The sequence below is a fragment of the Spermophilus citellus genome (genome assembly GCF_964194105.1).
Source record: "Spermophilus citellus genome assembly, chromosome: 3".
NCBI classification, from domain to species: domain Eukaryota; kingdom Metazoa; phylum Chordata; class Mammalia; order Rodentia; family Sciuridae; genus Spermophilus; species Spermophilus citellus.
In genome coordinates, this window is record NC_138184.1 from 25,150,306 (window position 1) to 25,166,685 (window position 16,380).

General features: G+C 45.8%; 1 protein-coding gene across 1 annotated transcript in view; it reads left to right on the forward strand.

The window, feature by feature from the left end:
• The window catches only part of SCN10A (sodium voltage-gated channel alpha subunit 10), a gene marked incomplete at both ends in the record, with an annotated part of 91,724 nt that overhangs the window by 63,725 nt on the left and 11,619 nt on the right, over positions 1-16,380 (forward strand). Inside the window, 8 exons of the mRNA XM_081283225.1 lie at positions 513-653; positions 2,343-2,466; positions 3,628-3,782; positions 6,766-6,939; positions 10,880-11,002; positions 12,312-12,596; positions 13,849-13,902; positions 14,961-15,102. Coding sequence (XP_081139351.1) covers positions 513-653; positions 2,343-2,466; positions 3,628-3,782; positions 6,766-6,939; positions 10,880-11,002; positions 12,312-12,596; positions 13,849-13,902; positions 14,961-15,102 — 1,198 coding nt within the window. The remainder of the gene's footprint in view (positions 1-512; positions 654-2,342; positions 2,467-3,627; positions 3,783-6,765; positions 6,940-10,879; positions 11,003-12,311; positions 12,597-13,848; positions 13,903-14,960; positions 15,103-16,380) is intronic.

Consider the following 16,380-nt stretch of genomic DNA (forward strand, 5'->3'; position numbering starts at 1 on the left):
CCATCCCCAGAGTAAAGGACGTGAACTCTGTCTGCCACCAAGAGGCATGTTCAGTTACGTTGGGGTTCTTTGGAGGGGTCCACTTGGCCAAGTCCACCAGCCGTCTGACTTCTGCACAAGCACTAATGGTCATGGCTAACATCTGTCGAGCCAAGCACTTCCTACAGAGTATTCTGTAAGCATTAACATATTTAGTTGTCAAAATAATGGAATGATGTAGATCCTGCCTTTTAATTTTACAAAGGGAGAAAAAAGAAGATAAGAGAGGTTAAATAATTTGCCTACCCTCACACAGCTTCTAAGCAATGGAACTAGGCGTGAAATGCAGATCTGTCTGGCTATAGCGTCTGAGCTCATTTCACACAAATGTACATACATATGGATGGATGTTGTGCCAGTTGCATGTACGAAGTCCTTAGCTCTGTCAGCCTGTGGTGCGCAAGATCTTTTCAAATTTGGAAGTGTTCAGCTGAACCTGACTCAAGTACCCAGTTGGGACCCTTTCTCACTAGCAGGAGCAGCTGCAGCAAGTCGGGAGGTATGAGGACCACCTGGCACCTAGGAGCCCAGGCTCTGGTATCTCCTCTGAGGACCTAACTCCGTATGTGGGTGAGCAGTGGAAAGACACAGCTGCTCCTCAGGTTCCTGCAGAGGTAGGTATGTGAGCTTCCTGGAGAGTCCAGATAGCCAGCTCTGTACTGACCGGTGGACCAGTGGAAGGTGGGGCTGGGGGAGGGTATTCCAGACCACACTCCACCTTGTGACTCTATTTTTCATACTGGGAATTTTTTAAGTCCCTTGCCAACCTCTGGCAAATCCATAAATTTCAGCTTTCACACGCCATCACCAGAACCTCACCCCTGGATGCTGAAGGGAGAGTGAGAAAAGAGTGAGACCCCACTAGCTGGGGGGTTTAGGGCCATTCCTCAACCTCTCTGAGCCTGTTTCTTCATTGGGAAGTGGGTGATGCCTCCTTGGCAGGATTATTTTGAGGCTTAAATGAGACGCTGCTTGTCAAGTGTTTAGCTCCTGCCTGAAATGGAGTAAGTGCCCAGAAAATGACAGCTAAGAGAAAGGGAAACAAAAGACATTGCACAAAGAGAATCAAATACCTTTCAGAGGCAGCAGATAAAAGTTAGAGGTGCTCGTGGATGGGGAGGTCTTTCTCCCCTGCGAGGCTCCCCCACTTTCTTTGGTCCACATTATTTTTTTTTCCCCTAGCCAAAAGCAGATCGGTGCTGGAGAGAGGCTGTCTGCCGGTGAGTGGTGAAGTGACAGCCTTACAGGGACCGAGCGAGCGGGAAGAAGACTCAGGTTTAGGAATGTCCTCTAGGAGCTAAAAATAAACTTTGCAATGTGGCTTACAAATCTTGGAAGAAAACAATCCACCGGGAAAGAGGTGCCTCTAAAGGTTTAGCATCTTCACTACCCGGGTTAACGAATTAGAGAATTTAACGTGACACCTAGCCCCTGAGTGTGGACTGTGTGACAGGCACTGGGCTAGGCAAAGATAAGCCAGACATAAATCACCCCAAAGTTATCAAGCCCTCCAGCACGAGGCCTGTCAGCTGCTGGCTGCATGCCTTGGGCAAGGCTGACCCTAGCAGGTAAGATAAGAGAGAGGGCTGAGATGGGATTTGGGGGCAGTGGGTGAACACAAGCCAGATGGACCCCAGTGGGGAAGATTGTCATATTCTACACCTGGCTGTCACGTTCCCTTCTAAGCATTCTAAGGACTCTGTTAGTTTTCCCTCTTTGATGTTTTCAGTACACAACATCTGAGTGTTGGTTTTATTTTTTTTGTTTTGTTTTGTTTTTGTTTTCTTGTCTATGACCCTGGCCAGGCAGGGAGGGGCCTGACAGATGGGGACCCACCCCACCATTTGGGTCCATTAGCCAAGCTATCAGGTTTACTAATATGAGAGCAGCTTCAACTCCTAATTGAATTCATTGGAGACATTATAGGGCCAGAGCTGCCAGGAGGGCAGCAGGCCCCTCAGCCTTGCTCCCCGATTAAATATTCAAGCCCAGTGAAAGCTGAGAGTCTTTATGGGTGTAATTATGGTGTCTCGGGCCATCGCCAGCACTCCATCAGGGCCTGGAAGTTTACAGCTTCGCTTAGCTAAGCCTGGGGGCTCCACAGGGAGCAGCAGTGTTCCGGGCCTCAGCTGCTGAGGCACCAAATGCATGCAGGATGCCGGTCAGGCCCAGCGGCAGGACCTGGGCCCTGAGGGGCTCGCCCTGCACCTCTGGGGATCTCGGCCAGTTGGCCCTGTGGGGGCCACACTGTGTGTGGGTCCCTCAGAGAACTGAGCTCACTACCCTGGCCCTCTTCCCTGAAGGAAGTGGACGATACAAGCTCCTCAGAGGGCAGCACTGTGGACTGCCCAGACCCCGAGGAGATGCTGAAGAAGATCCCTGAGCTGGCAGATGACCTGGAAGAACCAGAGGACTGCTTCACAGAAGGTAAAGGGGCAGCTTGGGGCCTCCTCATGCTGCCGTTCATTAGGGCCTGAACCCAGGTGGATATTCACTAGGCACCTGTGGGTTCAGGGCCTTGGCTTGGGGTCCACAGCGGCCACAAAAACTGGGCCCCCCACAGCCTCATCCCAGGATCAAGGGCTTCGGTGTCAGATACAAATGACATGACTCACTGCCCCTCATGCCACATCAGATGGACACAGGACAGGAGCTGAGTCTCTCTCTTCTCCCTTGAGAACACCTCACTGAGTTATAAGCCAGCCTTCTTGAGATCGAAAAGAGAATAGGTGGATACTACCAAAACCGTTACTACCTTAACTCTTGATTGGGGACATAAAGGACCCAGAGGATGGCCACAACATATCCGTTTCCCTCCGTCTTTTGTATAACTTCATTTTTCATACTGGGAATTTTTAAGTCCCTGCCAAGCTCTGGCAAATCCGTAAATTTCCGCTTTCACACACCATCAACAGAACCTCATCCCTGGATGGCTGTAGGGAGAGTGAGAAAAGAGTGAGACCCCACAAGCTGAGGGGTTTAGGGCCCTTAAAGGCACAGCCTGTAACTTATTCATCTTTTCCCTCATGTTTAAAACAGAGTTATATGACATTCTCAATATTTATGCAATGAATGAATTAACAAATAGTTCACACTATGACAGTTATTGTGGCCTCAATAACTTTAAAGAAGTAGAAGTTGAGGACTAGGACAAAAATCATGTTCATTGAGTTTCTTGTACCACTTGACCCTGGGCTAGGATGGGTCACAACCTAGCCATGCAGTGGCTACTGAGTTTAGTGTGGGCTCGGAGCATAGTCCATCAGACACCACCAGACCCATGCCCATTGGTTAACCAGGCTTCCAGGGATGATTGAGCATAAAGATAGGGACCACTGATATCATCTATAAGAAGGAAGATGGTTGAGGAGGACATCAGAGTGGGCTAGACCACAAAATTCGAGAGAATCACCTAAAGGGCTGAATTGAAGGACCACCTGGAAGGGACCCCTTCTCTCTTATTCCGGGAGAGGATTCTTTTCCAAAGGTGCATTGAGTGGGTTTCCCAGAAGAGTGGTTTCTCTGCAGAGCTGGAGCAGAAGTGATCCCAGTGGAATAGCACTCACTATGAGGCACCTCTCTCCACAGGCTGCATGCGACACTGTCCCTGCTGCAAAGTGGATGCCACCAAGTTCCCGTGGGACATGGGCTGGCAGCTGCGTAAGACCTGCTACCGCATCGTGGAGCACAGCTGGTTTGAGAGCTTCATCATCTTCATGATCCTGCTTAGCAGTGGGTCTCTGGTAAGGGGAAGTAGGGGTCCTTGCCCCTAAGCTCTCCATATGGGATCTCTTGCAATCTAACAGCCCAGGAGCTGCATCCGTGGGCTCCTCTCAATCCTGGCCTTAAAGTTCTCAGCCTGAAGCTGGAGAAGGAGAGTTGTAGGTCAATGTTCCTCTTAACAGCAGGGGATGGAAGGTTCTAGATGGTCAACAACATGGCCTGCTCAGCCTGGCTGCTACAAAATTACATTGTTAACAGTGAGCGCATGCTCCCTACCACATACACATAAACACACACACACACACACACACACACACACACACACACACTTTATGGATGGAGAAACAAAGGTTTGGGGGACTTTTCCAAGCTCACCCAACTTGGCAGTAACAAAACCTAATTTTGCCCTCAACTGAGTCCCATATCCCTGATTTCCTTCCCTCTGACCTCCCCAAATATATTGGCTTTCCCTGAAGACCTACAGAGACCATCCTTCTTATCTTATCAAACCACTTGCAAATGCTACTATTCATCCCTCAAAACTGGAAATTGCTATGGCAGTGCTTCTCAAAACTGAATCACCTGGGAAGCTAGCTAGAATGCAGGTTCTGCTTTGGAAGATTGGTGGCAGGGCCTGAGAGCCTGTATTTACAACACGCTCTCAGATGAGGCTGATACTATCATCCATGAACCATTGCATACTGACCCGCAAGGCCTCAGGGATAAAAGCTCAGAGTTCAAGACACTCCTGAAGCCCTGGACTGAATGCCAGACTTTGTCAGACAAGAAGGAGGATCCTTTCTCTCTCAGGGTTCAATCTCTAGTGCTCATCTCAACAGAACAAGATAGATGATAAAAACACCGGAAGGGACTGGTCATCCCCAGTTGTACATATTTTATAGGTGAGGAAGTTGAAGCCCAAATACATGAAGGAAACTACATGGAGACCCAGATAACTAGTTCAAGGTCTGGGACTAGAGACCCACTCTCTTGATTCCACAGCTCGAAGCATTTTCACTTGTCTTGTTCCTCCTCTATCATTGATGCCCTGAAAATAATCTACTGAATATCTGAGCACTGGACTTCAATGCCAGACTTCCCATGTAGGGCATCTGAGCTGCTCAGTGTGGTTTCAACGTTGGGATAGAGCAGCGGCAGGGACGAGGCTCCACCCTAAGAGGTGGAGGAGGACCCAGCAGGGATGGCACAAAGCCAAGTGGGGAGAGTGTTGGTAAGAGGACTGGCCTGCTGTCATGGCAATTGCAGAAGGTGGCAGTTTCTGAAAGTGCCATTGCAATGGGACAGGATGCCAACTGTCCACTTGGGCTGCAAGCATGCTGAGGCCACATTGCAGGAGCTGAAGGAGGTGAGACAGGGCTTTCTCCACACCTTCCCTTCTCTCCCTTCTGATCTCCTGGATAAAATGATAATGCTGATTTCTCTCCATTTTTCTCCATTCTCCCTTGCTCTTCCTCATACCCCAGCTGTCACCCTCCCCATTTCCAGCAGGGACTCAGATCCTGCAACAGCTGCTCTGCCCCAGCCCACCCCACCCCAGCAGCTTCCCTTCACTCCCCATCTCCTTCCCCATGGGGCCAAACAGGCTTGCACCAAATTTAGTCTTTATGCTTTTACTTGGAGTACTTTTTAAAATATAACATGAGTTTTCATCTGACAAAGTAAAATGCAAAAGAGAGAGAGAGAGAGAGAGAGAGAGAGAAACCAAGTTGGAAATTATAGCAAAAGTCAAAAAGAAAAAATTACCCATGCTCCTATCACTCAAAGTGAAGCTTACTTTGAAAACATTTTGGTATATCTCCTTCCCATCTCTCTTATGCACAGAATACATAATACATATTATAAAATTAAAATCACATCTGTGAGTCTGTGATTTCCCAGGAAATTTTCTTAGGAATTATTCTCATACTATCTCACTTAACGACTACAACATATTCTATTAGAGAAATGTGCCATATTTATTCAACCAACCCCTGTGTTTACTTCTAATAAGCATCACGTAGCCATATGCACCACCTTGGAGATATCAATGATTGCCTGTCAGGTTGGGTCCTAGATTCAGAACCCCAAGCAATTTTCCTGTGCTGGCAGTTTATTGGGGTACTCTCAGATAAAGTCCATGAGGGGAGTAAATGAGCAAAGAAAGAAGCCAAGAGAAATTGAAATTCAGCCATGAATTTCCCACAGGAAGCCGTGCCCTTGAAACAAAGGGGATGACCTGATAAACCCACATGTCAATCCTCATTGGCTGCCCTGGGTAGAGAAGAGATATCTAATCAGCAAAGTAGTCCCCAAGGTGGGCCCAACAAAGTCACTCCCAGTGCTGGTGAGTGGGGTGCTGGCTCATAAAGAGGGTCCTAATGGCATTTGTGCCCTTAGGACAAGTCCTTGAAGGCAGAATTACTGGGTTTCTAAAACCTTGGAGTCATGTTTCCAATTTGGCTTCCCCAAAACTATTTTTGTTTTCCTTTCCACCAGTCACACACCAGTGCTGGGGTCTCCCCTCCATTCTTTTTGATCTCCACCAGTCTGATAAAAGAACAATATGGCATCTTCTTTTAATTTCCATTTCCTTGATTACCAGTGAGATAAAACGCTTTTTTTTTTCAGAAGTTTGTTGGCATTTCTTACTCTCATTTTTTTTTTTTTTTGTGAACTGCCTGCGAACATCCTTTGATGCTTTTATTTTTAAACCAAGTCACTGTTAGCATCCCTTTGGTTTGCTTCCAAAATCCTATTCGAGAAGGTTTCCTTTCTCACTTGCATTCAACAACCCTGCAAAGCATCAGCAGGGCTTCATGTCCCTGTTGGCTGAGGAAGTCTTGGTTTATATCTCACAATGCCTCCTCCAGTCTCCACCTCCCCTCCCAGGAACAGAGGCAAGAAAATTATACTGCTCCCAGGGACTGTGAGTAGGGCTGGCAGGGTCCTTCCCTGTCTGCCTGGGCCCCTGTGCAGTCTGTCCCTCTCTTCCTTTCCCTCCAGGCCTTTGAAGATTATTACCTGGACCAGAAGCCCAAGGTGAAGGCTTTGCTGGAATACTCTGACAGGGTGTTCACCTTTATCTTTGTGTTTGAGATGCTGCTTAAGTGGGTGGCCTATGGCTTCAAGAAGTACTTCACCAACGCCTGGTGCTGGCTGGACTTCCTCATTGTGAATGTGAGTGGCTCAGTGGGAACATGTGGGGCTTGGGGTTCTCACCTCTGACTAATGACGACAGCTAGTGCAGAGGAATCCCAAAGAAAATCTTTAAATACCGAATTGAGTCTGAGAATACCTGTGAGTGGTAAGCTCCAACACAAAGGTGACCCTCCAGTGAGCCCTCAGTTCTTAGACCTCCAACCAGAAAGACTACCAGAGTCCTCTGCATTTTTATATCCAAAGCAAGATGACTCAGGGGCTATCCAGGGTCTTAAGACCCTGCATCCACTGCCAGGGCTCTGGACCCTAGGGAGCACAGAGAATCTGCCTGCCTGCTAGCTCCATGGTCTCCATCCCTAGCTACTTTTGAATCACCTGGGGAACTCTTAAAAATACAGTAGCCATACACTACTACTCCAGAGATTCTGATCTTTCTAATTTGGGGTGGGGTCCAGGTATCAGTATTATGTAAAATCTTCTGGGCATTTCCAAAGGGCCACTATGATTGGAAACCACTGAGTTGATACCATTGGCTCCTCCCATTGGAAAGGAAAGAGGGTCCCTTTGGAGAGGTGATGATCCAGAGCTCAGGTGTTCAGATTCCCAGTAACCTGTCACCTCTAACCTCTGCATTAGGGAATTTACCATGTGCTTCCCACACATACATTAGACTTGTGGTTCCTTGGAGTCACCTCTCCTGTATCTTAACCAATACATTTTTCCCTATCTCTCTCTCACCCTCCCTCCTTCCCTCCCTCCCTCCCCCTACCCTCTCTCCACTCTTGGCTTTGCCACATAGCTGAGGGTTCCTGTAAGCAGGGTGAGGCATAGTGCTATTTATCTCAGCCTCCCCCAACCAGCAGACACCAGCATCAAGGTCTACACATTGGAGGTGTCAGGAAATGTGTCTGTATTTGGTGCTTGCCTCCTAAAACTGGATGGAGTTCAGTACAGAACATTCTGTCCAGCCTCCCATGTTGGCAGGTCCTCCACAGCAGGCCAGCGCATACGACTCTCTTCTCTCTTCTTTCCTGATGCCAGTGTGCTAGCATCATCTGGCTCCTGCACTACAGGGACTAGCTGCAAAAATCTGAGTCATGGGTGCTAATTTGTGCATATAAAATAGTTATTCATACATGAAAGGAAAATGTTTATTCTGACCCCACCCTTTTAGGGGTGTAGTAACTCTTACCTATGTAGATCTCACTAGTTTCATTCCTAATCACCTTAAATGGTCACCCCCTAATTCCATCCATCTTCCTACAGAACCTTTCTTTTAACCATCTGCCCTTCCTCCCTTACATTCCTCCTTTCATCTATCAAATATTCACCCTTTTTTATTCCCTCCTCCAAAACATTGATTTATCTTTATTTCCTCCATGTATCCTTCTCCACCAGTCTTTTCCTGCTAGCTATCCATTCCCATTCTTCTTTTCTTCTATCCATTCATCCATTGATCCTCAACCCTTATATCTTTCTCTCTTTTGGTTCACCCTTCTATCCAAATATCCAGTCATCTAGCTTTCTATTCACCTATTCATGCATCTTTCACCCAAGCATCCATTCATTCTTCTACCCATTCATTCCGCCCATTCATTCTTCCACCTTTCTATTCTTCAATCCATCCAACTGTCCTTCCTGTGTTTCACTGTTCGTTCATCTCTTCCCCTTCCTTCCTTCCATCCATCCATAGTCATCCACTCATGTCCATTTATCTCCTTTATTCTATCTACACAATCAACCTTCATATCATCCACTGATTTCTCCCATTCATCCATTCTCTCTAACTCTGCATCTTTCCACTCATCCATCAGTCATTTTACATCCATTCTTCAGCCATCCATTCTTCTACTCTTCTCTGCTTCCATACTTTTTCCTTTCTCCTTTGATTTCTACCTTCCATCTTTCCATTTGACTACCAAATCTATCTGTCTTTGTAATCTTTAATCCATCTTTCTATCCAGTTGCCTTTCGGCTTTCCATTCAGATGTTCTTCCTTTCTTCTTTTATTCCTTTCATCCATCCCAACATACTTCGACCTTTTCATCTATTTATCAAGTGTTTATTCAAATCTACCAAATACAAGATTGTTATACAAAGTGCTCATAGAGGAATAAAAGCAAGAGATAAATACTCCCCACCTCCAGGAGTTTACGCTTTAGTCTTTCAACAGATTAAGACACACATAAGGAAATTAGTGTATTAAGATGGGGATGTGGTGGACACTGTTGGGGACAGTTAGTGTCTTCAGGATACAGGAACATGAACTTTCTTTCACTCAGGAGGTGAGGCGGCTGTGAAGGTTTCATACAGGAGATGGCATTATATATGAGGCATGCACATGAGCAAGAGCAGAGAGGTACAGAGTTACTGGACAAGGCCCATCCTAGCTAAAGGATGCTTTTGAACAAAGGCACAGACACAAAGGTGGTTGGGGGAACAATTTGATTTGGGTAGGATATATCAGTGAAATATGACTAGAAGAGTAGGTTGTAGTAATGTAACATAGGCTAAGGAGACAGAAACTTTCCCTAAGGGTGATAAAGGACCAATAAAGGTCGAGCCTATAGGAGAGATGTGATCATAATCAGATTGGCAATAGAGTATGAATGAGATGGATAAAATACTGGGGCTTAGAGACCAGTTGGGAGGCTAGTGGCCTGAGCAGTGGGAAGAGAGCTGGGATGAGTGGGTGGGATTTGCAGGAGAGGTGGCAGCCCCTGTGTGCCCCAGCTGTAAATGTTCAACATGATCCAGGCTTCCCAGAAAGATGAGCAAAAGACTCACTAGGACTAACATGGAACTGGCCTCAAACCTCCCATCTCTCTCAACCAGCCAGGCAGCTGGGTGCTACCTGGTAGTGTCTGGATGTTTCTGAAATGAAACAAGAGGCCCTTTCCATTCCAGTTCTTTGTCCTAGTGAAATGAGCCACCTATTCATAGAATGGGTATTATTTAAGGCTCAAGAACCCAAGCGCAAACCCTTTGCTTTCTAAAATTATTGTGTACAACCCTACCTGGCTACCAGAATAAGCACAGGATTAGGTCACATCCCCCTGCAGGCTTGAGCCTGTACACAGAGTATCTCCCTAGCACCTTCAAAATTCCTAGAAGGGGTAACCATTTTTCCATGTCAGTTTGTGTCTTTTGAAGTCCTTGGGTTATCATTAAAAAAAAAAAACCTTATAGCTGACCGACCAACAGGGGTTCACAACTCAGTCATTATATCCCAGACATCTATTGAAGCTAGACCCCCTGCCATTCGTTCTTGTTGAGAACTGCAGAGCTGTAAGTACTGTAGGATTCTTTTAGTCTGTCGTCCTCATTTTACAAAGGGCAAAAGTATCCTGGACTAGCAGGTCACAAAAAATTGGGGATCAAGAGGGACCTTGAGGTGGGCTGGGGATATATATAGCTCGGTCGATAAAGTGCTTGCCTAGCATGTACAAGGCCCTGAGTTCAAGACCCATACTACCACTAAAGAAAAGAAAAGGAAAAGAGGGACCTGGATCCCACCCAGAACAGGACTCTTTCCAGTGCATTTTTCTGAGCAAATACAATTAAGACTCATTTTATATCCCTCAAAATAAACTATAAGCATTGCCACCATGAAAGGGCATCATCTCTCCAAATCCCTGAAAGTCAATCAAAATTTCAAGGTTTGGGGGTCTACCTGACACTAGAAAGGAGACAAAGTTTGACCACCCGTGTAGCAATGTGGGAGAATGTGTTTTTGTTATTCACAGGTCCAAGTAAGTAAGGAGTAAAATTTTCTCTAAATGAGGAGGGACTGGGCTCTTTCTCTACCTCTCACTGCTATACAGAATAAGGTCGGAGCCAGGACAGTGGCTTAGACAGAGCAGGAAATGGGAGGCTGGGCAGAGATTTCCTGTCTTCTTCCACCAGGTTGCCCTCTTGGAACCCTAGTGTGATGCTTTTGCTCTCTGCCTGCACTCAGATCTCACTGACGAGCCTCATAGCGAAGATCCTGGAATATTCTGATATGGAATCCATCAAAGCCCTTCGAACCCTCCGTGCCCTGCGACCACTGCGGGCTCTGTCGCGTTTCGAAGGCATGCGGGTAAGACCTATCTCAGAACTTCTCTTATAAACTTTTACTTGGTAACCCTTACCCATGCCTTCATACCACTGACCCCCACCTCCAAAGGTCAGTTCTGCATCTTCCCTTCCTGCTCCCACTTTGGTGATACTGCATGTCCCAACTCTCCAGGTCTTCCCCAAGACCCTGTGTGAGACCCTCTTTCCTTCTCATTCATAGATATCACACCCACCAGGATTCACTCCCGTTGTGAAGTGATCTTGTCTCAAGGCTCCACAGCATCTAATATCTCAGTCTCCCAACTCTGCCTCTTGTTCTTATTGACAACATCTCTAGAACGTCCCAAGCTCTCCACCTTTCCCTGATGAATGAGTCTTTTCTCTGGTGGTCCAATTAAATAGAGTGACATCTTCAATTCAGCAGCTCAACCACCACGCACTGGAACGCACCTTCTCTCCAACCTAACACAGTCTCCACGTCCTGTGAATTACTCCCTTCCATCCACCCTTCTCCTATCTATTATTATCAGCCTCCACCTTGCCCTTTCTCCACCATTGGCTCAAAAATTAACTTGGGATTTTTAAAAGTAATTTATATCTTTACAAATACTAGGAACTACAGATTGAAATAGTTTGAATTTTATTTTAATTTTTTGTACCCAGATTCCTTTTTTTTTTTTTTTTTTGTACCAGGGATTGAACTCAGAGACACTTGACCACTGAGCCACATCACCAGCCCTATTTTGTATTTTATTTAGAGACAGGGTCTCACTGAGTTGCTTAGGGCCTTGTTTTTGCTGAGACTGGCTTTGAACTCACAATCCTCCTACCTCGGCCTCCCGAGCCATTGGGGTTACAGGCATGCACCACTGTGCCCAGCTTGTACCCAGTTTCTTGTTTGCTGATTTTCAAATGAGTGAGTTGGTGAGTATAGATTTAGTTTCACTGATGTTTGTACGAATTCTCTAAAATGCAGAAATTGAGGATAATAAAGTAAGGTTTGAAAAGCCTGCATATATGAATACAACACATATACTTGTACCTCTAAATGAGTATGCTTATGCTTATAAAATGATCCATATTCTCAGTCCTAAGGAAAGATACTGACACCTTCCTCCAGTGAGGTTAGGGGAACAAGATCTAAACCCATCTTCAGCTGCCCAATGTCTCTTAATCTTCTGAGTGTGAATTATTGCACTAATTAACACACTTCTCTTGCTGTTTCCAAAGGCCACTGGCTCATGAAGTAGCTTGAATGAGTATAGAAGGAAATGGGACCCAGTAGGGAGGGGCATTTGCAGTGTCCCAGGTCCTTTTCTATTTCCCACCAGGTGGTGGTCGATGCCTTGGTGGGCGCCATCCCATCCATTATGAATGTCCTCCTCGTCTGCCTCATCTTCTGGCTCATCTTCAGCATCATGGGCGTGAACCTCTTCGCAGGGAAGTTTTGGAGGTGCATCAACAATACCAACAAAGACTTTTCTCTTGTGCATTGGTCAATTGTGAATAACATTTCTGATTGTCAGAATCAAAACAACAGTGACAACTTTTTCTGGGTCAACGTGAAAGTCAACTTTGACAATGTTGCAATGGGTTACCTCGCACTTCTTCAGGTGGTGAGTCAACTATGAGATCAACCATTTGTCTTTCTTTGGATGCCCAACAAGAGAAGAAAGTCTGGAATCTTCCAGAAGATGCTATATAGAGATATTGCTAGGGATATCACTAAGTGTGGGCTGAGGTCATTCTTCATTCCTATAGACTACACAAATGATACCCGTTAAGCTAGAAGACATTACCAATGAGTGCCATCTTACAGTGGTGCAGTTAGACAAGTCTAGGTTAAGAGCATAGAATAAAGGGAATTACTTAGATTACAAGGGATTACTTAGAACACACTGCCTATACAAAATGACCATTGTATAGCCACGTGCTCAGTCTTCTACTTTATATCATCTCCTGGATGGTAATAAATCATGTCTAATTAAGTTTCTTACTATAATATATGATGTTGTTATAATGACAGTCAAACACATTCATGCTTTCTTTCTATTTATTCCTTCATCCCTCGCTTTCATCCACTTATTTATTCAGTCCCCTTTTCACTCAAGTTTTGACACAATTGCTTATACATTTGTCATGTATTTACCCACGAGTTCACCCATTCCACCATTTATTCATAATAGTCAACAAATGATAACCAAGTAGCTTTGGTATGCCAGGCCTACCAAAGATACAGCCCTGGGAGATACAGTCAGAACTGGTTTCAGGCACCAAGGCTATATGAGAAAAACAGACAAATACATGAATAGGAATAGTCCATCTAACGCTATAAAAGGCCTAGGAGTGCAAGACCTGAGATGTCTTTCATGACCAGCATATGTTAAAAGGCATGCCAAATTTCAAGATCTCAAGAACAATAAAACTGGAGACAAAAATGTGGAGGTCTTCTACTCCCAACTTCCGGATATTCCAGAGGTGGCTATATCCCATTCTTATGTCATGTGCATTGGTGGGAAAGTGATTGAGAAAATGGCAGCCCCAAGACAGGTAGCCTGATCCAGAGCACAGAGCAGTCTCAGCAGATGGTACTACAGCATCCAGATAGCCAATCATGCCAAACTCTAGAAGGTTCCATGTCTTTGATGCCACTCTATTCTGAAATAGCCACATGTGGATTACTTTAAATCATCTTATAAGATTGGTCGAGTCACCCAAAGGACTCTTTCCTTTCTCACTTTCTGCCCAACCCCTTTCTTCCTCAAGCCTCCTAAGCATCCTGCTCTTTCACTGGGCCACCATGGCCTGGCAGGGGTCCAGTGCAGATAGATTGGCAGGCACTGAGTGGCCTCTGCTCCTTGTTTCCAGGCAACTTTTAAAGGCTGGATGGACATCATGTATGCGGCTGTTGATTCCCGAGAGGTGAGTCTCATCAATTCATTGTATCTACAGCCTTCCCCTCTGAGCATCGTGTCCATGTCGGTCTGTAATTGAAATGAAACGAAAATGGCATTGGTGTCAGAAGAGGTGTGGTCATCCATCAGCCTCGCACTGTCCCTCCCTGCAGTAGTGTCCAGCTGGCCTTCTGGGTTGTGTTTAAGCCCACCTAGCCCATTCCCCTCCCATGTACACTCCCAGGCCTCTCATACTCTTCTTGCGCTCACCAGGAGAGCACCAGGTAATCTCTGAAGGATGGTATATGGGAGGCCACTCCTAGACAGGAATAGGAACCAGGGCAATGGCTAGAAAAAAGGGACATTGAAGGAATAAGACAGAATCTCAGGTGCATTGGGAGGTGGGGGAGATGCTAGTGGACAGACCCAGTGATGTCCTGACCCGTGTTCCCTCAGCCCACTTCCAAGTTCGCTTGCATTCTGCCTTTCTGATTCTCTGTTTCAAGACTTTCTTCAGTGTTCCAGTCCCCTTTTCACTCAAGTTTTGATACAATTGCTTATACATTTGTCATGTATTTACCCACGAGTTCACTCATTCCACCATTTATCCATAATAGTCAACAAATGATAACCAAGTAGCTTTGGTATGCCAGGCCTACCAAAGGTACAGCCCTGGGAGATACAGACCCAGTGATGCCCTGACCCATGTTCCGTGCTCAGCAGCCTGTCCCCCAAGGACGGGGGATTTAACATCCCTAGGCACAACCCTCACTGATAAGCTTGGGGAGTCATAAATAAATATTCCAGCTTCCCTGTCCTTTGGTGGTTCCATTCTGAGGTATGTTCTACACAGTCTTCAGGGGGCCCCAACAGGATTGAGCATCAGTTACCCACAATGATGGTCTGCCTAACAACACCTGCTTCATTAACTTTTCTTCACTTTCTGCTTATTCTCCCCAATTCCCTCAATCCTGCTTCCTGGGAAAATTACCTGCTCTCAGGTTCTTGTCCCAAGGTTGACTTTTAGGGTAAACCTAAGCTAAGACACCCAACCTCTTTCTCCTATTCCCTCTTATCTGGTCACAGGTCGACATTCAGCCCAAGTGGGAGGACAACGTGTACATGTACTTGTACTTCGTCATCTTCATCATTTTTGGTGGCTTCTTCACACTGAATCTCTTTGTTGGGGTCATAATTGACAACTTCAATCAACAGAAAAAAAAGATATGTGGAGCTCCATTGTTTCTGGGAAGCTTATACTTGCTGCCCCCTGGCCTGACCTCATGGCTGAAGTCAACGCTACTCATAGGCCTCTATGCCTAACCCGGAACCTAATTTTGGCACTTAACATCAAGTTGACCTTTGCCCTCTGGTTGTGGGCCTCACCCCTATCTGGTGCCTGGGGCTTCTGCTGCTACAAGAAATGCACCCCATGTCAAAAATGCCCCTCCCTAGGTCCCCATTCTCCTTCTCAAAATGACCTCAGTCTTCCCAGCTGGAACCAAGTGTGCTGAGACTGTCATAGGTGACACCTTGGGAAACATCTACAGGGAAGGAATAGGATCCAATATTTGCTGCTCTGTTTGGGGCTCTGACTCACAGAGGACTAAGTCAGGAAAACTTGAAAAGGGCCAAGACCCAGATTTTGGCAGAATTCCAATCATCCTTGGGATGGGGAGGAAGGATCTTGGCTCCATGAATGTTGACTCAGATTAATAGGAAACTGTTGCATTTATAATATAGTAAAATATAAGAGTATTGAAGGCATAAAATGCTTTCATGCTATGCTTTCCTTAAGGACTCTCCATACCCCTGAGTTAGATGTGGCACCATTTTAGATTTGTATAAACTGAGATCCGAAGAGAAAAGAGGTCACATGGTTGAGTCACATAGCACAGAATAGCCTTTGGTATTACATATGCCCAGATATGTGTTCCTGATTCAGTCACCAGCTGAATAGGTGATATTGGAAATATCATATACCTCCCTGGGTCTCAGTTTTCTTACCTATTTAATGCAGTTAATATTTATCAGGAGTGTGATGAGAAGAAAATAAAACCATATACAAAGAGCATCTAGTTAAGAACTGAACACACAGTGGGCACTAGATACTAAGTGTTACTATTATAATTTAGAATGTATATCCACTGGGGCAGGCATCCCACCTACAGAAAATCCTCGCTCAGGGTCCTAGGTATTAGAAAAGAGAGGAGAGAGCTATAGGAGCCTCAGAGGGGCTCTGCAAGTCAGCAGTGCCCATCTTCATCAGTACTCCATTCCAGCAATTTGAGAGCATTCAAACAATGCTTTCTCCTATTTCCAGATTCGGAAACTGAGGTCCAGAGAACAGAACTAGCCATGTTATGTGATAGAGTGAGATAAGCCAATGATCAGATTGAGATAAGAACTTCAACCACAGACTCCTAGCCCAGAAGTCTCAGTCTGACCCCACCCAGTGCTCACCTACTCACTGCCCCAGCCCCTGTCCTGGCCTCACCAAAGATGT